The following is a 25196-nucleotide window of genomic DNA, read 5'->3' as shown; positions in this document are numbered from 1 at the left end:
GCTCACAGCTGCCAGAGTGGGGCGTGGTGTGGCGTGGCGTGGCGTGGAGGGCGTGGAGGGCGGCGGGGGCGGGGCGTGGGGGCGGCGGGGGCGGGGCGTGGAGTCGACGGGGGCGGGCCCAGCGGCCCGGAGGCGGGCTCGGGCGGGGCGCGCGGTCAGCTGACTCCCCCACCCGGGCGCTCCGCACTTCCTCCTCGCGGTCGGCGGGGAGGCCAGGTGTGCAGCCAGCCGCTCGGGCACACCCGGGCCGACGGAACAGCCGGGCGGCCATGGAGCACCGCGGGCTGGGGCTCCCGGCGCTGCTGGCGCTGCTGGCGGCGCTGGCCCCACGCTCCTTCGCCGCGCCCGGCCCGACCCTGTGGCCTATGCCGCTCTCGGTGAAGATGTCTCCGCGCCTGCTGGTCGTCTCCCGCGAGAACTTCTCCTTCTCCTACGACCCCTCGTCCACCGCGGGCCCCTCTTGCTCCCTCCTGCAAGAAGCGTTCCGGCGGTGAGCGCTCCCCGCGCGCGGCCGGGCGGACCCCCGGGGGTTTGTGCGGGCGCGGGGGGCGAAGTCGGGGGCGCGCTCTTATCCCCGTTTCCCCGATGAGGAAACAACCCGGACCGGCCAGGGACCTGACCAGAGTGGCAGGTCTAGACAGTGGGAGAGCCGGCTCGGACACACAGGTGCTGAAACCCAAGCTCCTCCCCCTCCTCCCTCCTAAGGGACGTTCTGGGCGCTCGAGAGCCCTGTTTGCGTGCCGAGTACTGAGGGGAGAGGGTAGGTTGTTCGGAATCCGTGGCCGTGTTCGCCTTGGAGGGGAGAGGAGGACGGATGGAGAGGGTTGGGGGTAGCAGTTTCCTTTTTGAAGGAAATTCCAGGAGAAGGATGAGTGCTTAAAGCTTGGGACCAGGATTCCCGGGTGGATTGCCATTTAAAGGCCACCTCCCCACCGCACTCGCCAAATCTGGTAACAGTTCAGAAGGTGCTCGGGCTGGAGCGTTGCCCAAACTCCCCCAATCTGTTTCATACGAAATGTTCGCCGTCTTCATTTAATTACTTAGATGTGATCCCTGTGCCGCAGTATCTGCTTTGCATTTCGCGGCGGGCAGGTCACGTGCTGGCCCCGGCAGCTTCCGTTTAGTCCCAGAGCACCCCACGTTTCCACGTCTGGAACCCCTTTGGCCACAGACAGGGTGAATTCCGTAACGCGGAGGCAGCCCACAGCCTGGCTTTGCTGACCACACCAAATACGAGGCAGATTGCTCTTGGGAAGGTGTTTCGGCTTGCCTGTGGCGTCGCCGCACTGTGAGACCCCTATCTGCTGGACTCTCCTGAAGGCCTGTAGTGCTGGAGACGAGTGTCGTTTGATGCTGGCCGTACTGCCGCTTTATTCCCCCGGATGTTTGTCTATCTGTGTCCGGTGGGCATCATAGCTTAATTTTTGCCTGCAGAACAGCAGACACCTGGTGGGGGGGTGTTTGTGTGCAAAACCAGCTTAACACCTGCTGGCCCCAGATGGACCTGGAGCATAAGCTAAAGAGTCCGGGTGGCTTCTTTCTCTCCTTTACTTTCCTGCAACTGAGTGGATAGTGTTACCCTCATTTTAGATGTATACTCTAGTAAGCCTTTGGTACTGAATCTGCTAAACTGGTCAGAATGGCTATAGTCAGTGTGAGGGAATAAAGCCAAGGTGGTTGGTTGCTTTGGGATATTGAGGAGGAAGAAGTACATGAAGGTCATCTTAAAGGAAAATCATGGCTAGGAAATCTTTGCTTTGGGACTCAGTTGGTACAACTGTTTTCCTTCTGTGCCATACTGTTAGTGGAAAAGGACTTGGTAATAGGCTTGAAAGGACTGGTAGGAGTATGACAAGCAAGCAGGGAAGATGAGTTGGTAGTAGTTGGATAACCAGGACTTGAGTCAGGTGTGAGATGGTTTCAAAACAAGGATAGGCATTTTGAGGCAGTGCAGGTGATTATCTTGAGTTGGCCTAATTCATGCCTGGTATGTGAGGCAGCTGTTGTTAATTATACCTTACCTTGTTAGGGAGCAGGTTATAAAACATTAGCCCTATGGCTAAGACTTGAAGGCATGCAGGTGAGCGTTCTAGGAACCTGCAAGGGTATTTATTTCAGAGTAAAAGTGCAGTGTGGTTGGTAGAACATAGAGATGATGGGGATGTTCCAAAGGTGCTAGGTGGTCAGGAGCACACACAGTGTAGGCCCTGGATTGTTGAGAACCAGGGGCTCCTGTCTTTGAAGTGCCCAGCTTATATCGTAAACCTTGCGTTGAAATAGTATGCATTTTGGAACCAGAGAGCTCGGTCAGGTGTGACAACTTCCTCAACTTGTAGAATGAGATCCATCACATGCTAGTCACTCATTTGTTTTCTCTGAACAAAAAGCTGCATGCCCTCGGTTCCTGAAAGGCAAAATTAACCCTTGGACACCACTGCTTTAGAACCCTTTGAGTTTTCTGTTGGAGTTTCAATGTCCAGGATCAAGCTTTTCCGTATTTGGGACAAGCCAGCCCCTAACTCAGATCTCAGAGCTGCTGGCAATTTTAATTTCCTTTTAAAAAATTTATTTAAGAGTGGTAAAATGCACATAAAATTAAATTGACCATCTTAACCATTTCTAAGTTTACAATTCATTGATCTTAATTTGCTTCTGAATCTACTGAGGTTTTCCCATGGAAGGGGCTCTCAGCACCTTCATCCATCCCACTCTCTGACTCGTTAACTTCCACATGCTTCCAAACTTACTGGAACTTAACTAGCTCTCAATTTTCTGGAAGCACACCAGATGTTCTTACACTTAAGTAGCATACACAACCTCTGGCTTACCAAAATCTAAAATATTAACTGCTTTGAAGTCTACCTGGTCCTTGAACACCTTTAAATGTTGTTTTAATATCCCGTTTCTCTGGTATTTGGGTATCAGCAGAAGGTAAATTTTCAAGGCCCTGTCAAGAATTCAGTGACCTTTTTTTTTGGGTGGGGGGTGTGCAATAGCTAGGATACTTTTGTTGGATGGAGGAACTCTGACTCAGTCAAGCTCAAGCAATAACAACACCTATTATCTCACACTTGAAGAAGTCCAAAATCAGGGAGGATTCTAGTTGACTAAGGCATTCAACAGTATCATTAGGGAATCCATAGTCTTTCTATTTCTGCCACCTTTAGTGGCTGCAGCTAGGGTGCAACTAGTCCAGGTGTCCCATACTGAGAAATGGGACTCTTGTCGCACACTTAGTATAGGAAACTTCCTGCCACCACCACCCCTGATGCCCCACCTCCATCGCTGGTTATAATTAATTGGCTTGCATAAAAGTGATGGGAGTACCATTACTGGTTTGATTATTAGTTCTTAACAGCAATTTCGTATGAGGCACTTAGAAGTGTGGGGGTCATAACTTCCAAAGTTCCTGTGCCTGTATCCTACTCGCAGAGATTCTAATTCTGATGGTCTGGACATCAGTATTTCCAAAACACTCCCCCAGAAATTGTAATGTGCAGCTTGGGGTGAGAGCCTCTTGTTGGACCAGTACTGGGTAGCATGGATGGGAAGAGTCAGCTGCAATGTCCACGGCCACACGTGTATCTAAAACTTGGCTGCAGTGCTTTAAAAATTTGTTTGCATTTATTTCTCACACAGATACCATGACTATATTTTTGATCTCAAAAAGTCACAGCTCGGCCCTCCTAAACGTAATAGTGCAGTGGAGTTAAAGCAACTTCTCGTCTCAGTTGTCCTGGAATCGGAGTGTGATCTTTACCCCAATATCACGTCAGATGAATCCTGTGAGTACCTGTGTAATGTGAGTGTATCATGTTCTAAGCTGCTCGTGAGGGGCTTATGTGCCACAGATAGGTTCCATGCCGTGAACTATTTTGAATTCTTGGTCAGTGAGTTTGTAAGTTTGATTTTTAAAATTATCATTAAAGGCTGATGATAAAAGTAATACATAGGGTGCCTGGGTGGCTCAGTGGGTTAAGCCTCTGCCTTGGGCTCTGGTCATGATCTCAGGGTCCTGGGATTGAGCCCTGGTTCGGGCTCTCTGCCCAGCAGGGAGCCTGCTCCCCCCCCCCCGCCCCCGCCTGCCTCTCAGCATACTTGTGATCTTTTGCTCTCTGTCAAATAAATAAAACCTTAAAAAAAAAAGTAATTCATAGTCATTGTGGAAAATCTGTACAGTAAGTGAAGAGGAGGAAAGAAATCATCATAACCCTAGCACTCAAGTCAATCACTATTATTTCAGATGTGTTGTTTTTTTAGAGTTAAACATTGAAATATACATAGATGTAAGTATAAACATATAAAAATGACATGAAAATGGTGTAATACTGTCCATATGGCTTTTGTAGTCTGCTTTTTGGCCTAACATTATAAACATGTATGAAGTACTTTTTGGTGACATCATTTTTAGTGCAATAATGTACTTTGCTAATCTCCTTTTTTTTTTTTTTTTTTTGGGACATCTTGGTAATTTCTTAACTTTTATTTTGAGAATCAATCTCTGCTTATATCCATGATCTCTATTTATAATCTAATTTGACACGGAGATACTGCAGAACTGGGAGTTGGGGTGGAGTTGTTTCATTTTACAGTGCAATCACTATTTAGCTATATATTTTTGTTGCCTAAAATGTTTGGGCTTTTCCTCGATTGTTTTGGAAGGAAGCAATTGGGCAGGCTGTTTTCATAGGGCCTAATGACTGGGAAGATTGTGGAATTACAGCAAGGAACCAAGGGGAGCAATGTGAGGACGTAGATGCTAAGGTAAGTGCAGACAGAGCAGACGGGGGAGTGGAGTGTAAGGATAGAGGGGCTACCCCATATCTAAGAGAAGAGTGACTCCTGTATCCTCAGACGGCTTTACAGTTAGGTTCATCTCTTCATTCTCTGAGTGTAGATCAGATTCCTTCCTTTCTTTCCTTTTTTCCCTCCCTCCCTTCTTTCCTTCCTTCGACAGAGGGAGACACAGGAAGAGAGGGAACACAAGCAGGGGGAGCAGGAGAGGGAGAAGCTGGCTTCCTGCCGAGCAGGGAGTCCGATGCGGGGCTTGATCCCGGGACCCTGGGATCATGACCTGAGCCGAAGGTAGATGCTTAACGAATGAGCCACCTGGGCGCCCCTAGATCAGATCTCTTCTGCATCTCTGGAAAGTAAGTTCATTTCTCTTCAATTCTCTAGCTGTTCTTAGAAGATAAACAGGATTATCTGTGACCGTCAGACATGTGATTTCAGTCGACAGTACTCATACACTTCATGAATTAGGTTTTGCAATATGAATTGCAATGGAAGTGTCGTTAACTTGCCAAGGAATCTTTGCCGTCTGTTAGCAACACTGATGACATATCGTAAATTCCAGAAAATGGCTGTGTTTTTGAGGCTGGAGAGGTATAGTTTGTCATCCATTCAGCTTTGCAAACCTTTATTCTGAAGGGGAGGCTTCTTAGGACAAGCTGACTGAAATTTTTTGGTTGAAGGAGAAACTAGTCTTCAGTTTTGAACTCGTTGATGAAGATGATGATGAGAAAATGAATCAGCTGTTGTAATGATGGAAATGACATCAACCGTTGTTGTGGAGTGTGAGAAAATGTTGAAGGAAGTGACAAGTGCCACAGTATTATGTATTAAAAGGGAAAATATATATGCCCTTGAACCGGAAGTGAACTAGTGTCTACTGTAGAGCATTAATTACGTATAACAAGGCTGTTTGATGCAGCTTGCCTGTCATAGTGAAGAGTTATAAACAAAACCACATGTTCATCAGTATAAGAGTGACTGCGTGTATCTTGTCCGTGGGCGCTGAAGAATGCTGTACTAGAGGGAAGAATAAAGAGGCCGAGTGAGAGAACAGCCTGGAGAGCTTGCCGAGATAAACTGCGGAGGTGGGCATAGGGCATATAAGAAGTAGGGTACTGTTTGTGTATCAGGACATACGCAGGAACACACATATATGGCAGGACTACATTTGTTATACATACGTGTATGTAAATGCCCAGGGGAAGGTCTGGTAAGTATGTTTTTTCTGACCAAAATAGAGGGAATTGAGTGGGCATCTCAAAAGTGATGTTAACCTTATTTATTTTATTTTTATTTGATTTTATTTTTTAAAATTTTATTTATTTATTGGAGAGAGGCAGAGGGAGAAGTTGGCTTCACTAGAAGCAGGGAACCAGATGGCGGGTCTCGATCCCAGGACTCTGGGATCACGACCTGAGCTGAAGGCAGATGGTTAACCAACTGAGCCACCCAGGCACCCAGTCTGTTTTATTTATTTATTTACTTATTTATTTATTTATCTTTAAAAAGATTTTATATATTTATTTATTTGTCAGAGAGAGAGAGAGAGAGAGGGAGCACACAAGTAGGCAGAGGCAGAAAGAGAAGCAGGCTCTCCGCTGAGCAAGGAGCCGGATGCGGGACTTGATCCCAGAACCCTGGGACCATGCATGACCTGAGCCAAAGGCAGTGGCCCAACCGACTGAGCCACCCAGGCATCCCCTAATTTGTTTTATTTTTAAAGAATCATTTATTGATGTTATCTGTATGTACACTCTTGAAGACAAAGTAGTTATAGTGCAAAAAGCACAAAGGGATAACTGAGAAGTCCAAGATGCCACTCCGATCCCACATCAGGGAGGGTAATCGCTGTTAACACCAGTAGTTCGGTTTTGAATTAAAAATTGGAATTCTGGGGCACCTGGGTGGCTCAGTGGGTTAAGCCTCTGCCTTCAGCTCAGGTCATGATCCCAGGGTCCGTGGATCGAGCACCGCATCGGGCTCCCTGCTCTACGAGGAGCCTGCTTCTCCCTCTCTCTCTGCCCGGCACTCCCCTTGCTTGTGCTTTCCCTCTCTCTGTCAAATAAATTTTTTTTAAAAATCCTTAAAAAAAAATTGAAATTCTACAGCTTAGGTGTCCATACGTTTTAGAAAACAAAATCTCCTTTTAACTGCTTTCTCTTTGTGGGTTTTGCATTGAGTGGAGTCTAAGTCCTTCTTAAGATCAGCAGCTCCAGGAAAATAATGAGTGTTGAGTCCATGCAATGTATTGATGTGTTTCTGTGATTTTTTTGTGTTTAAAACTATTTCCTGGGGCTCTGAAAACTGATGCATTAAAAAATGTTTTTAGCATGCCTGGGTGACTCAACGGCTTAAGCATCTGCCTTCCGATCAGGTCATGATCCCAGGGTCCTTGGGATGGAGCCCCACATCCGGCTCCCTGCTCAGCGGGGAGTCCGCTTCTCACTCTGCCTACAGCTCCCCCTGCTCTTGTGCTCGTGTGCGTGCGCTCCGTCAAATTGGTGAATAAAATCTTTAAAAAAAAAAAGTTTAAAACAGCAGTCAGTGAGTCTGGTGGCTAAGAACTTAATAGAGCTGGAGAGGAAACAGGATTAGATTGTACTCAAAACAGCAGTCCCTGGCTTAGCCTGGCCTTTTGCTAACTCAGCACTGCGGTCTTCTCACGGAAAGGGCTGCCTCGTCAGAAGACTGTCACCTGAGAAGGTCTAGCTGTTGCTAGAGCTCCTTCCCCTACCTGCAGCCTGCTCTTGGGTGCCAGTGTGGGCAGTGGTGGTAGAGGGCGATGGTGTGGTCCAGTTGGCCACGAGCCATTAACCTGCCGCCCGAGTGTCTGTACTGCAGCAGAGCCCACGTCTGGCATGCCCTTTAACTTCCAGTCTCTGTAATGTCTGGTGCTTTACTTTATCTGTGGTTGTCTCCACTCTAAACCTCTCCAAAAGTCTACAAGGACTGTTGGTGCAGCCTTAGGGACAGTGTGATTTAGAACATTGAAAGATCAGTGTCCCCCCTTGGCCCAGAAGCAGCCACCTGGAGCTGGGTGTGAACCTTTTATTGAGTGGGGCACAGCTCAGTTTAGCTAAAGTGAGTTAGGAGGTGAATCTTTTTTTTTTTTTTAAGATTTTATTTATTTATTTGACAGACAAAGATCACAAGTAGGCAGAGAGGCAGGCAGAGAGAGAAGGAAGCAGGCTCCCTGCTGAGCAGAGAGCCCAACGAGGGGCTCGATCCCAGGACCCTGGGACCATGACCTGAGCCGAAGGCAGAGGCTTTAACCCACTGAGCCACCCAGGTGCCCCTAGGAGGTGAATCTTAAGGGAGATTTAGGAGGATAGTGGGGAAAGGTGGGTACAAGGCAAGTAGAGAAGCGTAGAAGTAGAAGATAAAGAGTAGAGGTAACACTTGGCCTTAGGTGGAGTGGAAGATTTGAATGCTCATTGAGGCTTCACAAGGAATTACAGAACTGAGGAATTTAAAATCATAGCTGAAGTAGGAACTTACTCTGTTGAGGGGCAGTGGAGACAATAATGCACCTGAAGGAAAATGAGGAATTGTGGAGATGATACCCAGATTCTTGACTTGAGCAGCTTTCCTGGTTGGAGGGCACTGCTGTGCCCCGCAGAGATGAGGCGCAGTGGGGACAGGCAGGGACAGCGTGAGGCAGGAAGGAGGGAGGAGCTCGGCTTTGGGCTTGTGGGGTTGTAGGAATCCACAGGATATCTCTGTGAAGATGTACAGGAGGAGTTGGAGAAATAAGCCTGGAGCTCAGGAGAAAGGAATGCTCCAGAAATATCAATTATATGTTTAAGAAATACGTTGTTGTGTGACTGAGAGATTAACAAACTTCTCCCGCCCCCTGCCCCCCCCCACCCCAATGCAGATACGTTAGCTGTGGCAGGACCAGTGGCTTTTCTCAAGGCCAACAGAGTTTGGGGAGTATTACGAGGTAAGTTATATGTAGTTTGATTGTTATTTTCTAGTAGAGAAATATCTCTGTTTGGTGCTTTGGGAAATCAACCACAGCAAAAGTTTGTTTCCTTGGGCCCTTCACAGATGGTTTGTCAGGTATTTCCAAAATTATTTCCATCACACATGTACACTTAAAGCATGCGAGAAAGATCGTTTGACTTTTGGAAAAATGCTTGGATGTTACCATATTTATGTATGAATGTAATTCATTCATGCTTTTGGGACTGTAATGTGGACGGAGCTATAAATGCCTCATCCTGCTTGGAGGAGGGCATTTCTTTCCAGTCTGTTTCACTGTCATTTCTTGTCACCCTCAGTAGCAAGTATCTCTCTCCCCTCGTTTAAAAAATGTATTTACTTACAAGCAAAATGTCTCAGATTTATTGCTAAGCCTGCTAATGCAGAAGCATAGAAACAAAGAGAAAAATAACTTTCGCAATAAAACATATCCTCCAGCTAGTGATGAAGTTTTCAGCTTAATACAGTGAGATGCTAGTGATCTCCATACAGCGTAAATAACTGTGTGCCATCTCATCTCCTATGTGACTCCTTACGCAGTCTTCTTGGTTCTATTCTGGTGTCTCCCTTTGGGATTGTTTCTGATTTTATTAGCAGTTTTCATCTGAACCCACTGGGGGCAACAGGGTGATTCTGCTTTTGTTTTTCGGCCAGGAATCACTTGATCATGAAAGTCTTGGTGAGGCACAGTCAACCACATACACTCTAATAGTGGGAAGAGGGAGAGGGCCCTTCCACCATTTTAAATTCCTGTGGATTCAGAAACATAACCACGTTTACAGGAACAGTGTCAAATACATACCTAGAGGGGTTAGAGGCGATAGGCAGAGAGAAACCCTAAAAGCTTTTCCTGAATTTCAGAGTTGGAACAAAGTTTGGGTATTGGGACATTTATTTTTCCCGTTCAGAAGCTTCTTTTACTTCCTCTAATTTGATGAGATATTGTTCCACTGACTTACAAATAGTAGGGTTTTTAAAAAATTATTTTTTTAATGTGAGCTAACTGGTTACAGTAATTAAAAATAAAGGAGGCCTTGGATTTGATTCAGGTTGAGTGTTAACCCAGGTGCCCCGCCACTTTTGTTGAAGATTTTTATATTCATGTTCATCAGGGATATTGGGCAGTAATTTTCTTACCTGTTTTTGGTATTGGGGGTAATGCCAGCCTTGTAAAATGAGTTTGAAAGTATTGCCTCCTCTTTTTTTTTTTTTTAAAGTTTGAGAAGAATTGGTGTTAATTCTTCTTTGAATGTTTAGTAGAATTCACCTCTGAAGCCTGGTCCTGGACTTTTGTCTGTCAAAAGGTTTTGGATTAATGATTCAGTCTCCTTACTAGTAAGCAGTCTTTTCAGTTTTTTTTATTTCTTCATGATTCAGTTTTAGTAGGATATATGTTTCTTGGAATTAATCCATTTCTTCTAGGTTGTCAAATCTGGCTTATAACTGTACATGGTTGTTTCTGATGATCCTTTTTACTTCCATGACATCAGTTATGTCTCCTCTTTCCTTTCTGACTTTGGACTATTAGGTTGAAATTTTCACTGTCAGCTAGAATGATGAATTAGGGTAAAGTTGTGTCTCTGGCTGTCTCAGTCAATGGAGCATGTGACTCTTGATTTTTGGGGTTGTGGGTTTGAGCTCCGTGTTGGGTGTAGAGATCCATTAAAAATTAAAAGCTTTTAAGAAAAAAATTATGGTAAAGTCAAGGGCAGCTAGAGGAATTGGCTTTTAATATAGTGTATTAAGGAAACAATCCACTTGAGTGAAAATGTTCAGGAGATAGTCTTTACAGCTATGAGTAAAACATTTGAAGTTTTAACTTGGGCCCTTACTTAATATAGGTTCATGGTGGTTTCGAACCTTTTCCCCTCTCTGTTAACTTTATGTACCTTCTAAAGTTACTATATTTTTTCATAAAAATTCTTCTTTATAATGCTATTAATTTATTAAGTAACTAGTATTTTGTTGTATTAAATCACTATTCATTTTTGTGTTCTTGTTCAGACAAAACCCAGTGTGTGGGTAACATGAAGTAAAGCTTTTAATGAGATGGCAACAGGGATTTTTTTTTTTTTTAACTGAGTTTTGGGGGTGCCTGGATGGCTCAGTTGGTTAAGCATCTGCCATCAGCTCAGCTCATGATCCCAGGGTCCTGAGATCAAGTCCTACATTAGGCTCCCTGGTCAGCAGGGAGTCTGCTTCTCCCTCTCCCTTTGCCTGCCACTCTCCCTGTTTGTACTCTTTCTGTCAAGTAAGTAAATAAAATCTTTTTTAAAAAACAATTAAAAATAATAAAAACTGAGCTTTGATTTTAGAAAATATGTTAGAGGGTATAGGTGTGACATTGTATTTAGTTTTATTTGCCTTTTCTGGCTATGGGTGTACGTTTGCATAATATGACTTTTATTCACTCAATCTGTTGCATAAATTAATGCAATAAATTATAAATTTTATTCTTCCTAGGTTTAGAGACCTTTAGCCAATTAATTTATCAAGATTCTTATGGGACTGTAAGTATGATTATTATGTTACTAAAAATTGTTGGATTACTACAAGAAAAATACAAAGTTTTTAGCTACTTACTTGGTTCTTGAATGTTCTTTCCAAATGTTTAGCTTCTCTGGTAAAAATTTCACACTTTCTTCTAAATCTTTTATGCAGTACTTGCATAGATACAGTCTTCACTTAGCTCAAGTCAAGAGAAAAATTCTGAAAATAAAGCACTTCTATTTTGTTTTCTAGTTCACCATCAATGAGGCCAACATTATTGATTCTCCACGGTTTCCGCACAGAGGAATTTTAATTGATACAGCTAGACACTTCCTGCCCATTAAGAGTATACTTAAAACTCTGGTAGGTAATTATTTTATTTTCCCCATTGTCTCTGCTGAAGCTGTGTCCTTTTATGGTGTTACTTTACATGGGTTCTTGACTCCATTTTATAAGTTGGAATATGGCGGGGAGGGGGTGGTCGTTTGTCATATAGTAAAGCATTGAGCTTTCTTTTCCTGCCTCCCTTGGAAAATCTCTTTCCTCGGTCGAGAAAGTTAGTGTCTTTTAACGTTGTGATCTCCATTTAATTTGCTTAAAGTGGCATAGAAAGGAGGCTGGAAGCTGCTTTATCCCTAGGGAGATGTTTCAAAGGAATATATGACTTCAGATGGTGGGAGCTGGGGTGGAGGTTGACAGGAACCGTTTTTTCCTGTCCACTTATTGGTTCATCCCCACAGTCACCGCCCGTTTGTAGGGGTATGGAGGTTTTCCTCCTATGTTTTTCTGCACCTTCACTTGATCACTTATGCACAGTGTCTTATTAAAAAGTAGTTTTTGCATTTGCACTAACACCCTGAATTTTTTTCTTCAAAAGACATTATTATCACTTTCATGAAGGAAAGGAATGCTTAGTGTAAGAAGTTGCTTAGTGTAAGTAGCTGTGCAGAGGTGGTAATCCCGTATTTGCGTTTACCAAAGGTTGATATCAATTTCAATGTCCCATTTATCTCATTTTACAATTAAAAATGAAAGTATTAACACATATGACATAACTCTTTAAAAAACTTAAATGGAGGGCACCTGGGTAGCTCAGTTGGTTAAGCAACTGCCTTTGGCTCAGGTCATTATCTCAGGGTCCTGGGATCGAGCCCCATGTTGTTCAGTGGGAAGTCTCCTCCCTCTCCCTCTGTCCAGTCCAGCTCCTCCTCTCCTTCTACCCCACTTGGGCCCTCTCTAATAAATAAATCTTTAAAAAAAATTAATAAAAATTTATATAGAATTGCACTTTTGCTACCTCAGAAAAACTTGTTATGGACATCTTTTTAAGGAAGGAATTATAAGGTCTGGGGGTGCCTGGGTGGCTCAGCCACTTAGCCTCTGCCTTCAGCTGAGGTCATGTACTCAGGGTCCTAGGATCAAGTCCCACATTGGGCTTCCTGCTTATCGGGGATCCTGCTGCTTCCCCTGCTTGTGTGCTGTCAAATAAGTAAAGTCGTTAAAAAAAAAAAAGAATTATGAGGTCCATACCATCTTTTTAAGGAGTTGAATATTACATACTGTATACCATGATGCATTATGTGAATACAACTGTTCTCATGCTGATGGACATCTAGGTTAACTTATCACAAACAGTACTGTAGAGTAAGTTTTGTTTTTTTAAGATTTTATTTATTTGACAGAGATCACAAGTAGGCAGAGAGGCAGGCAGAGAGAGAGGGGGAAGCAGGTTCCCTGCTGAGCAGAGAGCCCGATGTGGGGCTCAGTCCCAGGACCCTGGGATCATGACCTGAGCCGAAGGAAGAGGCTTGACCCACTGAGCCACCCAGGCGTCCCTGAAGTAAGTATTCTTATATTTGTACACTCGTCAGGATTATTTCCTGAGTATAAATTCTTGCAAATCAGTGTCTGGGCTTCAAGAAGGATACATTTTATCTTGGCGGATATTGTTAGTTCTTAGTGTCAGATGGCCTTTTAGAGGGGACATATGAGTGAATGTGTGGCCACCAGCAGGGCACTTCTGTGATTTTTTTAGTGAATAGAAGCCTCTTTTACTTATTAGCTATTTGTATTATATTGCAGGCAGCAAGTTTATTTTCAGTGTCCGTTTTATCCTCCGGAATGTTGATTCCTTGTTGACTTAAGAGCTCTTCGGTGTTAATTTGTTTATATGTGTGTCAGTGGTACTTTGGTATTTGCTTGTTTTTATATGCTTACCCATTCTGTATTGTAGTGAAGTTTTCTAGATGTGTTTTTTAAACTAGTATCTTTTTCTGTATAAGTAATAGTTTTATATGTAGTATAATATTTTTCTAATATCTAATAATCTAATATCTCAAATTTTCTCTTAATATACTCTTTCAGGGCATCTGGCTGGCTCATTTGGTAGAGCATGTGACTCTTATCTCAGGGTTGTGGGTTCAAGCTCTATGTTGGCTATAGAGATTACTTTAAAAAATAAAATGTTTAAAAAGTATACACTAGGTGTGCCTCAGTGGCTCAGTGGGTTAGGCGTCTGCCTTCTGCTCATGTCATGATCCCGGTGTCCCGGCACTGAGCCCTGAATTGGACTCCCTGCTCGGTCAGAAGCCTGTTTCTCCTTCTGCCTCTGCTGCTCTCCCTGGTTGTGTGCTTGCATGTTTTTTCTCTAACAAATAAATAAAATCATAAAAAAAATTTCTACCTTTTCCTACAAAATTCTTGATTCAGTTAGAATTTACTTCCTCATGTTCTGGATGATACTTTATTTTCCAAATGGTTAGCCTGTAGTCTCAGCATCATTTTTGAGCAATCTGTAATTTCCCCACTGTTCCCAGTGCCATGAGTGGCAAATACTAACTCCCTGTAAGTACATGAGTCTCTTTCTGAACTCTCAGTCTATCAGTTTGTCTTCTCCGGCCAATACAGATGGTTTTCATTTCTCTAACGTTAGAAGTTTTTTCTTTTTATTTTGAAGTAACTTCCAACCTAAAGAAAAGCTCTTAAGAGTGCCGAGAACTCCCACAGACTGTTTACCCAGACATCCCAGTTTCAAAATTGAACATTTGCCTTAATCTCCCCCTCTATTTTTAAAGATGTGTTCCTAAAACATAAGCAAGTTGCATGTATGATGCCTCACACCCCTTGAGATTTCCCTTTTCATTTCCTACAACTGCTTACCTCAGTAACCACAGTACAGCCATCAAAACTCAGGAAATTGACATCATGTGATCACCTGCTCTGCAGACCTCATTTGTCTTACATCAGTTGTTCGCATCAGCATCCAGTCCAGGATCAGGTGTTGTTGGATTTATCTGTCATGTCTCTTTAGCCACCTTTAATTTTGTAGCATTTATTTTTCCTTGTCTGTCAAAATCATGACATTTTGGAAGAGTATGGCTCCATTACTTTGTAGGATACACCTCTGCCTGTTTTCTACACGATTGGATTTGAGGTCACAAGCTTTGGGCAGGAATAAGATAGAAGTGAGGCCATGTTCTTCTCCATGCTTGTCAGGTGGCATGATGACTTATTCTAGTACTGGTAATGTTAACTGCCAGGATGTTGACAGATGTCTGCTAGATTTCTCCATTGCAGGTGTGCTGGTAGATGGGGTTCTCCTTCTCTCCACATAGGAGTCACTTTGGAGGGACACTTGCCAAGGCCAGTGGGTTAAATGGGGCAGGGCATGTGGTCTAGCAAGATGAGTGAATTGTTAGGTGTTCAGCTATCTGGGCTGGGGGAGGAGAAGAGAAATGAGAAATAAATGGTGCCTGCCAGCATTTTGATTCTTAGGGAAGCCTCCTAAAGATCTCTCCCCTTCTAGTGCAAGTTCTGAGATTAGTAAATAAACCTTTAGTATACCCTAGGCTTTTTTCAAACTGCTACTTTGTTGGTGTGTCTTTTGGTTTATTATGCTTGCTTCTTAAGAGCAGAATTCGTTTCCTATTGCCCTCTGGCCCACGGGGGCGGGGGTGGGTGGGTGGGGTGGGTAGTGCCTGGTGGCTCGGTGGGTTTAAAGTCCCACTGGTTTTCAAAGCCAGATGTTAATAGACTCATCCTCCCAGTGCAGGTACCTGTACCTGGGGTGCCTGGTATGGGGTCTCACTTCTCTGTGCAGCTGAGTCCCTCCTGCTTGGGATTAGGTCTCGTCAGGGCTTTAGTTCCCAACCGTATCTCCACTGCTGTTTCAGTGGTCATCTCTCTGTGATGGACCGTGGAAGGTCTATTCTGCCTTCCGTGTTAGTTGTCTACATGTAACTATTACCTTGGTGTGTCAGTGGGACAAGATGAACTTGCGATCTTCCTACCCTATCTTCTACATGACCCTCACATCATTATCTAATTCTGTATCTTATCAGTATTAAAGGTGCTCGCTTTGGCAGCACATATACTAAAATTATCAGTATCAAGGGCTGGGGAAATTAGAGCCCGAGGGCCAAATCCACTTTGTCACCTGTCTTTGCTAATGAAGTTCTCCTGGACTACAGCCACATCCATTTGTTTCCATTTTGTGTGGCTTTGTGACAACAGGATCAGTGGTGATGGAAACTGTGTATCTCATGAAACCAAGATATTTACTTTTGGGCCCTTGATGAAAAAAGTTTGCAAGCCCCTGGTCTCTACTGAGGAACTCCCTCCTCTGATGGTAAAAATCTTGCCATTATCCCCCCAAAACTTGGACCTCTTTGCATAATTCCCATGTTAGATAAGCTGTTTCCCAAATGCATCAGCAAATCCTTTCAGTCCTGATGGAGGAGAAGGGAAGCTTCTTTAAGTTTTAGTTATCTGGTATGGCAAACCAGTCTCTTCTCTTACTATTTTTTTAATCTTTGTCAAATAGTCGGCTTATGTTTTGTGTATTACATTGTTTATTCCTCCAGAATGTACATAAAATTGATACCAATTTCACCCAGAATTTGAGAGTACTGTACTCTTACCAGGTTTCTTTCATTTCTAAAGGAAGGGATGGCACTCAAATCTCAGAATTTTTTTTTTTTGGAGATTTTATTTATTTGACAGCGAGAAGAGGGAACACAAGCAGGGGGAGCAGGAGACAGAGAAGCAGGCTTCCCACTGAGCAAGGAGCCCGATGCGGGGCTTGATCCCACGACCCTGGGATCATGACCTGAACTGAAGGCAGATGCCCGATGACTGAGCCACCCACGTACCCCTCAGATCTCAGAATTGTGTTAAATTCTGTAAATGACTTTTTCTCTGGGGATTATAAGTCCTGGTACTTATATACCCCATTGTTTCTAAGAACTCTTTTCTATTCTTGCCCGACTCCGTTTATAAATACTTGGAATTTAGAAGATTGTTACGTTTTCAGAGAACAAAGTTCTAGCTCCTTGTTTAGAATAAACACAAAACGCTGAATAGGCTTTTTGAAAAGTGACATGCCAAATGAAGTGTGATTTTATTTATTTATTTAAGATTTTACTTATTTGACAGAGACAGGGAGAGAGGGAAAACAAGCAGGGGGAATGGGAGAGGGAGAAGCAGTCTCCCTGCTGTGCAAGGAGCCCAACCCCGGGTTTGATCACAGGACCCTGGGATCATGACCTGAGCCAAAGACAGACATTAAACAACTGAGCCTTCCAGGCGCCACCCACATGAAGTGTATAAGATAAATGATTTATACTTCTTTCGTATTCCTGCTTTGCTGAAAAAAATTTAAAAGGAAGTAGACATGTTGGAAAAGATCCTGAATATAGATAATTGGATTGTGTATGTATTATATCTGTATATTACATCTGTGTATTATATATAATTTTTTAACATGTTTGCTTGCAGGATGCCATGGCTTTTAATAAGTTTAATGTTCTCCACTGGCACATTGTTGATGACCAGTCTTTCCCTTACCAGAGCGTTGCTTTTCCTGAGTTAAGCAACAAAGTGAGTAATTAATGTTACTGTAGTCTGTCTTCAAAAATGTTTGTATGGTTTCATCATAAGTTTTCAGCTTAAATGTTTCTTATGGATAGAATTACAGTATAAAAGTTAGATGTTCATGGTTTAAAAACTTTAATAGGCTGTAGCTTAGCAATGTAGGTCCATAAAACTGTTCTTATAATTGTTATTGTAAATGTAAATAATCTCTAGTAGTTACACAAATAAAATTTAAGAAGCTTAATATAGGAGACCTCTAGCACTCACAACTAATAAAAGGTTGAGTATTTTTATCATGTAGCCTAGAATTGTATTGGATTCTGTAAATGACTTTTTCTCTGAAAAACTATATAGAGAATTTTAGAGATGAGAGCTCCTTAAAAAATAAATGGCTGTCTCAGCAGTGTTCAGTTTAACTGTATTATGAAACAGTGGAGGTGGGAGCAAGCCTCATGTCATCTTTTTTAATCCCCCTATAAATACAGAGGCAGTTACTGACCTCATTCCAAATTGGAGTTAAGAAGGGACAAAACCGGGACTCTAAATGTTGTCCTTTGTCCACACTCTCAAGCTTTTTCCAATGTTATGATGTAGTACAGGTTGAAATATTAGTGGCACTCTGTTTTTGTTTGCTTTTGCTTTACTTTTTATTACACAAAATCTCAAAACACATGCAGAAGTAGAATAATGACTCCATGTCCTTGTCATCTAGCTTCAGTAATCAGTACTTGGCCAATCTTGAATAACCTGCGCTCACCCACCCTTGGCACCATTATTTTTTACGAAAATCCCAGAGAGCATTATCTCATTGGTAAAAAGTTCTGTTTTTGTTAAAACAAAACAAAAAGCCCATAATATATTATTGCAGCTGAAAAATTAACCATCCAGCTAGCCAGTCATTACATTTTCTCAAGTGCCTTTACCTTTTCTTAAAGAAAAAAATCTTACCTGCAATGAGATGCATATGAGTTCCATACGTAGTAGTCAGTTAGTATGTCCATTCCTTGTCTTTTGATATATAGGTGACCATCCCAGGCCGTTTACTTTTTTCTTTTCTTTTTATCTTTGTTAAAACTAAATCATTTTTCTAGTTCCCAAAGTCTGGGTTTTGCTGTTTGCATCCCTCTACTATCAATTAGTATGTTCTTTTGTCTTCTATATTATAATTGAGTAGTTAGATCTGATCTTACGTATAAATTTGATGGGGGTCATGGGATCAGACATTTTTGGTTATATTTACATATAAAATTAGATACAGCTTATAATTTCCATGTAATATTTATCTATTTATACCTTGAGAAATATGCTCAGTAACACCTTTAACTGACACCTTTGTCTGTAGTTACACCCATAATTTTTAAGTGACCTATAAAAGGTTTGAGGGTAATCTTAAAAAATTATCACAGCATGTCTGGGGATATTTTTAAAGCTGATAGTAATTAAAATGACTTTGAAAGGTGACAGCTCAGCTTTGTAATAGTATTTTAATTTTTATTCTAAAACTGACAAGAAGAGTATACTCAAGAGTTTCCACAAGTTTGACTTTGGAGTCAAACATTTTATTTCTGTTTTGTTGTATGGTTACATGATGGTAAATGTTCCTGAAACAAGAGGAGCTAGTTGAGATAGAGCTAGTCATAAATCTGGAATTAACGCATAGTGTGCTGAGGGCTTACTGATAAGATACAGTAAAAAAGTAATTGAAATGAGTCCTGCAGGGGCACCTGGCTGGCTCAATCAGTAGAGCATGCAACTCTTGACTTGGGGTTGTGAGTTCAAGCCCCACATAGGCTGCAGAGTTTACCCAGGAATGAATGAAAATAAAATGGGATCAAAGAAAAATTTTAAAAAGTCCTCCAACATCACAAAGGACTATTTAATACATTGTGATACTAGAAAAATCAGCTATCCAATACCAGTGTACAAACAGAACTGTTAACAGTGTCATAGACAAATACATTCCATACATTTTATTAAATATGGCTTTTATAGGGAAGCTATTCTTTGTCTCACGTGTATACACCAAACGATGTCCGTGCGGTGATAGAATATGCCCGATTACGAGGCATTCGAGTCCTACCAGAATTTGATAGTCCTGGACATACACAGTCTTGGGGAAAAGGTAAGGAGTGTCTTTTTTTTAAGTTGCAGAGAGTGAGTACCTGAGTTCCTCCATCTTTATGACCTGGTGTTAATTCATTTTGTTCTTAACTGTGGTTTGCACAAAGGTAACACTGTTGACAGATGGAATTGAGTAATTATTGTGAGCAAGTTACTATGCCAGGTGCTGCCCAAAGTATGAAAACGAGGGCTAAAAGAAAAATTACAAGTAGAGCATGCTAAGTCAATTTAAGAAATGGTTTCTTGGATGAGAAGAACACTTAAAGTGCTTTTGAGAGCTCAAAAAGTATATTCATGTTTCTAATAAAGGGAATAACAGGAAAGGCATTAGTTGACCAAGTGTAGTGCAGCCGAGAGCAGTAAACACTATAGGGTGGGTAAGAACTGGCAGTGGAGCCACACCACCTGGGTTTGCATCCTCTTTTTGCCTTTTTTTAAACTGAGTGACCTTGAATGAGTTCTAGAGTGTCTCATCTTAGGTTCCCCAGCTCTAAAATGCAACTATCATGTAATTTTTTTGAGGGTTAAATAATGAATATAGAGCACATAGCACAGCAGCTCGCATTTATAATTGTTCAGTATTACCAGGGAGGACTCGGAGAATATTGGGAAATCTGGTGAAGTACAATGTAGGGGGCCTTGGGTGAGGAATGTGGGCTCCATCAGGACACATGGAAACCACTGAAAGTTACAGGAAAGAAGCATCACATGAGGAGGACCACACTTCAGGGAAACCTGAAGAAGTGACAGACTGGAAGGAGAAAGAAACAAGTCCTACACCAGAGTGGTAACAATGAGAATGGAAAATAATGTACAGAATTGAGAGACATTCTGGATATACGATCCATAGAACTTGGCAACTGATCAACTCTGGGAGAAGGAAAAGTTATAGAGGGGAAGAATAGTAGCACCCTTACTGGAAATTTGTTGTGTTGAACAGGAAACGTGAAATACGGATCGAAGATCAAGAAAAAGGGTCTGGGTGAGCCAAAGATTTGGGAGTTACTCTTTGAAATATCTGAAATAGAACAGTGGAAAGGGAAAAAAGAGGTACAGGGAATAGGATTCAAGAAAAGAATTCCTCATCTTGTTTGGAAGGAGTTGCCATTGTAACTCTTAGCAGATGTGCTTACCTTTTTTAGAGCTTCAACAAAAGAAAGTAGTGTAATCACCTCCAAACCCATGTCTGTCTTTGTGATTAAAATACTTCTTCCAGGTCAGAAAAACCTCCTGACTCCATGTTACAATGGACCTGAGCAGTCTGGGACCTTTGGACCTATAAACCCTATTCTGAATTCAACTTACTGCTTCCTGGCTCAGTTTTTCAAAGAAGTTGGTACAGTGTTTCCAGATCACTTCGTTCACTTGGGAGGAGATGAAGTGGACTTTACATGTTGGTATGACCATTCTTTAAAATCCTTTTTGAGAGGTCTCCACGTGAAAAGGGAAGATTGGGGGACAGATCTCTGTTTGCAGGGTATTAAGTCAGCAACATAACTCAAGAGTGGCAGCTTTGAGGAAGGAGAATCAAGATGTGCAAGACAGTGGAGATTGAAAAGACTACGGTGAAGAAGAACAGCTTTGGGGAAAAGGCAACGATTAAGTGAGGAAGATTTTTTCAAGTAAAAATCCTCTGTGCCAATAGCCTTAGAGGGGAGAGGCACGAGACCAGGAAAGCCATTTCCACCAGAAACCGGCTTCCGGAAAAAAAATTATCTGCAGTGGAAAACTAGGATAACTCATAATAAAGTTTTTTAGGCTCATTTTCCCCCTACAAAGTTTAATAGTTTTAAATCTGCACAAATGAAGTTAGGGATATATGCTGCTTTAAAGACCTTGGGTTTATCAAACTTTCAATGCAATTTTAATCACTGTTTCTGTTTAAGGGAGTCCAACCCAGAAGTCCTAGATTTCATGAAGCGGAAGGGCTTTGGCAGAGATTTTCAAAGACTGGAATCTTTCTATATTCAAAAGTAAGTTACTTGTAAGCCTACTTCTATGTTTATTTCATCTGTGTCTTCTGTAAAAGGTTTAGCTATTTAGTACTGTCTTTTAGTTTTCTCTCCACTCCATGTCAAAGTGCAGATATTGTATACTTTATCGTACAAAGTGTCAGAAGGAAGCAATCTGCTGCTTTTCTTAAAGCAATGAAGTGTAATAAATGTTGTAGACTTGTAATAAATGTTGAAGGTCAGCATTCACCTGCTCAAAGGATTCAGTTCAAAGGCCCTGGCTTCCCTGTGAAGTTTTTATCACTGTCCAGCCTATGGATTTCATTCCCTTTGGTCAACTCCAGGAACATTTACTTGGTTTCTGTGATGTCCAGTATGATAGCCACAGCTGCTTGTGCATGTATTTGAATTAAAAGGAAGAAAACTGTAAATTCAGTTCCTTAGTCACATCAGCCACGTTTCAAGTATTCAATAGCAGGATGAGGCTAGTGGCTACCATTTGGAAAATGCATAGATAGACTGTTTCCATCATTGCAGAAACTTGGAAATGAATGGTACTGTTGTATACAAGTAAGCTTTTTTTTTTTTTTAAAGGGCCAGATAGTAAATATTTTAGGCTTCATGGGACCCATGGTTGCATAGTACTGTTTTTTAAATAATATTTACAAGTGTGAAAACCATTCTTAGCTAATGAACCATATAAAAACAGGCTGTAGGGTATAGTTTGCCAACTCCTGAATTAAGGAAGGTAAGATTCTAGCCTTTTCCTGTTTTCCCTTTTGTGTGGTACATTCTAATTTTCTAAACCTGCAGCATACCTGGCATTGTCTAAATACAAGGAAATATTTGTGGACTATGTATTAGCAATTGTTGAACACTATGTAGTTGATACCACAGGCTAAATGACAGTTTATTCTAAGCTAGCCATGCCACTACCAGAGATTGTGGTTTGTATTCTACCCTGTGAGTTGCCATGTCTTCCCCACTTTGGGGAACATGCTTAGCATGTTCATTCAGCAAATGACCATTAACCCATGTGACATGCTGAAGCCATGTGCTGGAAAGAAGGAACCACACTGGGTCAGGACCCAACTGTAGCAAGTTCTGCTATAAAGCTGTGCTGTAGTGAAAAGCAGCTCCCAACACCGCAGTCCTTTATAGAAAACTGTTCATGCTTTAAACACATTGTTAAGCTTTACTGTTCATGCTTTAAACACATTGTTAAGCTTTTCGCTCTGAAATAACTTTTTCTTCCCCCCAACGTTAGGCTTTTATATATTGTTTCAACTATAAACAAGGGAGCCATAGTCTGGCAAGAGGTTTTTGATGATCATGTTAAGGTAAGTATGAGGACTGCATCTGATTCTGTTAATATGAGAGACTTACTACTTTAACATGCTGGAAGGAAGGAACCCTCATAATGTTGTTGCCAACATGATGGGGAAATTAGCTTACCTCTGAATTTAAACTTTGGGCAGAAACTGTAGACTGAGACTAGTGCCACCTTTCCATCACTCCCTCCCACCCCCCACTACCTCATAATTTGTCACATATTAGAGTACTTTGAAGTTCTTTTTTCATAAGAGCATAACAAACAATGAATGAGTCTTTATTGGCATAAAGGTAGTTTTAAATTGTCAATTTATATGCTTTTTATTTTCCCTCAGTTAAATGACAGTTTCAAATCCAGTATTATCTTTCCAGAAGGGCTAGTGACCAGTAACATTTAGTACTAACTCTGAAGAGGAAAAATGTGTGTTTTTTGAAGAATCTTAGGGAATTGTTTTCCTAGCTACAATGGCTTCAACTTTTAATGTCATTTGTAATTGTTGGACCTCATCATACATACTGTTTTTAACTTTAATAGCTTAAGCCAGGCACAGTTGTTCAAGTATGGAAACAGGAAATGTATCCTGAAAAACAAGCTCAAGTCACAGCAGCTGGCTTCCCTATGATCCTTTCTGCTCCTTGGTACTTAGATTGGATTAGTTACGGACAAGATTGGAGAAAGTTCTATAAAGTGGACCCTCTTGATTTTGATGGTAAGTGAAGCACCCGTCATTACCTTGATTTGTTCCTTTTCTTCCCTAATCTCCCACCAGGATATTACTGATTCACTATCCTCACTTTTGTTTACTTAGAAAGGCCCCAGTACATTTTAAATTTCGTGAAAGAAACCAGAACTTCAAAAGTAGATTTCTTTGGGTTTTATCTGTTTCCACTGGTGATGAGCACTGTTACTCACCCTACATTTTAAAGACTCTTCATTGCATTAACCTTGTATCCTCTTTTGATGGGCCTTTCCATTGTAAGACACAAGGAAGGCTACAGTCCAGTTGGTCTTTGGGTCTGCATCCATGGGGGTAGGGGGTGGTAGGAGGAATGGTAGAGCTTTAGGCTCTCAGACCTTCTTCCTAAAGAACAGTTCTTCTTTTTCCAGCTTTATTATATACCAGATTTTACAAAATTTCCTTCAAGAAAAAGGATGTTAGTGTTAAAAAGTATTTCAAAACTGGAGGTCTACTGGGAAGGGACAGTCACTAGTATTCCAACTTGTATTCCCCTGGCACACTGTTCACTTGGCAAGCAGAGGGGAAAATGGTTCTGGAACCCAAGTAAGTTTTTGTAAAACTAAAAGTCAAAATAAGCTAACAAGCACCTTGGGAATAAAGTTTGCTACCCTTTTTTGGTGCCAAAAGCATTAGTATCTCCCAAGGTTCTGCTGACCACACAACAGAAATGTTGCCCTACAGTAAAGGTGGAATGAGAAACCAGTTATTGCCTCTGTGTAAAAGTTTTGAGCAACTACTTCATTTACATCAATTCAATGATTTTAATGTAGGTTCTCAAGAACAGAAAGAACTGGTCATTGGTGGAGAAGCTTGTCTATGGGGAGAATATGTGGATGCAACTAACCTCACTCCAAGATTATGGTATGGAATTTAAGTGGTAACATTTCAATTTTTTAGAAATTTTCCCAAGCATAAGAAAATGTGGATTTAAACCACATGTTCACCAAAGCAATTTAATTTTCAGGCCTCGGGCAAGTGCCATTGGTGAGAGACTCTGGAGTCCAAAGAACATCAAAGATATAGAAGATGCCTACAACAGACTGACTATTCACCGCTGCAGGATGGCCAGGTAAGAGCTTTTTAAAGCTAGGACACTAAGTCCAAGTGACCTTTAACTTTTTTCCCTGTAAACAGAAATGTATAGCCCCTAACAGTTTCCAATTAAGTCACTGATTTTTATAGGAAAGGTGTATATAAAAATGCACTGAATTTTGATATAACTTTTAAATTCACTTTGGTGATTCTGACTTGAAGTTCTTTAAAATGGAGATGAATTCCATCAATCTAAAACATCTCTAATTCATAATTTATCTGTTCTGTAGACGGGGAATAGCTGCAGAACCTCTTTTTACTGGATATTGTGAATACTGAGTACAAAACCAAAAATGAGCTTAAACAAAGAAGAAAACAGGAGGGGACAAAGCCCACAGCAATCTGTTCTACACTCAAGTTGATTTTGAAATCATGGAAATTGAGATTTCATATTGTTTTTAAATAAAGTATCTTTTTGAAGACTGAACTCTACTTTATAGAATACTTGCTTGTGTAAGAAGCTCAAAAAACCCAGAAAACCTTATGATAACATTGTATCCCACAGCAGTAACTTTATAGGTCCACAATACAGTTCACATACATAACTTTATATAGAGCAGAACAGGCAGCTCCAGGGCCACTGTCAGTTTATCTAGTTCAGTAAAACAATAAAAACAATAAAAATTCTTCTTACTGAAAATGCAGCTGTAGGTAAGGTGCCCGTGAGGTTATCTCCAAAGACCTACAGCATTTGGTTCAAGCCACTTCTCCGGCCGAGCAGTGTCGCCTGGTCTTGGGGGTTCATGGCTTGATAGTTACAGAGTTCTAAGGCAAAAGTAGCTGAGCCAGAGGTAAGCGTTCGAAGCACAGTTGAATAACC

The 25196-nt window shown here is 41.7% G+C and overlaps 2 protein-coding genes across 4 annotated transcripts in view; one reads left to right on the top strand and one right to left on the bottom strand.

Annotated features, from left to right (window-relative positions):
• The first annotated feature begins 150 nt into the window (after positions 1–150).
• HEXB (hexosaminidase subunit beta) lies at positions 151–24803 on the top strand. The gene is made up of 14 exons (XM_080804074.1): positions 151–490; positions 3640–3785; positions 8672–8737; positions 11242–11288; positions 11521–11631; positions 17044–17145; positions 19132–19261; positions 20477–20657; positions 21147–21233; positions 22480–22552; positions 23080–23254; positions 24055–24145; positions 24249–24353; positions 24607–24803. The coding sequence occupies exons 1-14, from the start codon at positions 270–272 to the stop codon at positions 24653–24655; spliced, it is 1584 nt and encodes a 527-aa protein (XP_080660200.1). The 5' UTR covers positions 151–269; the 3' UTR covers positions 24656–24803.
• The window catches only part of GFM2 (GTP dependent ribosome recycling factor mitochondrial 2), a 62879-nt gene continuing 61088 nt past the window's right edge, over positions 23406–25196 (bottom strand). For 2 of the 3 annotated variants that reach the window (XM_080804072.1, XM_080804073.1), the window contains one exon: positions 24802–25196. In XM_080804072.1, coding sequence (XP_080660198.1) covers positions 25059–25196 — 138 coding nt within the window. In that variant the 3' untranslated portion in view covers positions 24802–25058. Of the gene's footprint in view, positions 23684–24801 lie in introns of those variants that run through there. The other variant, XM_080804071.1, reaches the window with a different exon arrangement.

This window comes from Martes martes, assembly GCF_963455335.1.
Source record: "Martes martes genome assembly, chromosome: 5".
Taxonomy (NCBI): domain Eukaryota; kingdom Metazoa; phylum Chordata; class Mammalia; order Carnivora; family Mustelidae; genus Martes; species Martes martes.
This window is presented reverse-complemented; position numbering and strand designations above follow the sequence as displayed.

Excerpts from the sequence above, each read along its gene's own strand:
- HEXB (XM_080804074.1), top strand. The coding sequence starts at position 270 with ATGGAGCACCGCGGGCTGGGGCTCCCGGCGCTGCTGGCGCTGCTGGCG. Across the intron at positions 21,234-22,479 it reads GAATCTTTCTATATTCAAAA|GCTTTTATATATTGTTTCAA; the intron begins GTAAGTTACTTG and ends CCCCAACGTTAG. Across the intron at positions 22,553-23,079 it reads TTTTTGATGATCATGTTAAG|CTTAAGCCAGGCACAGTTGT; the intron begins GTAAGTATGAGG and ends TAACTTTAATAG.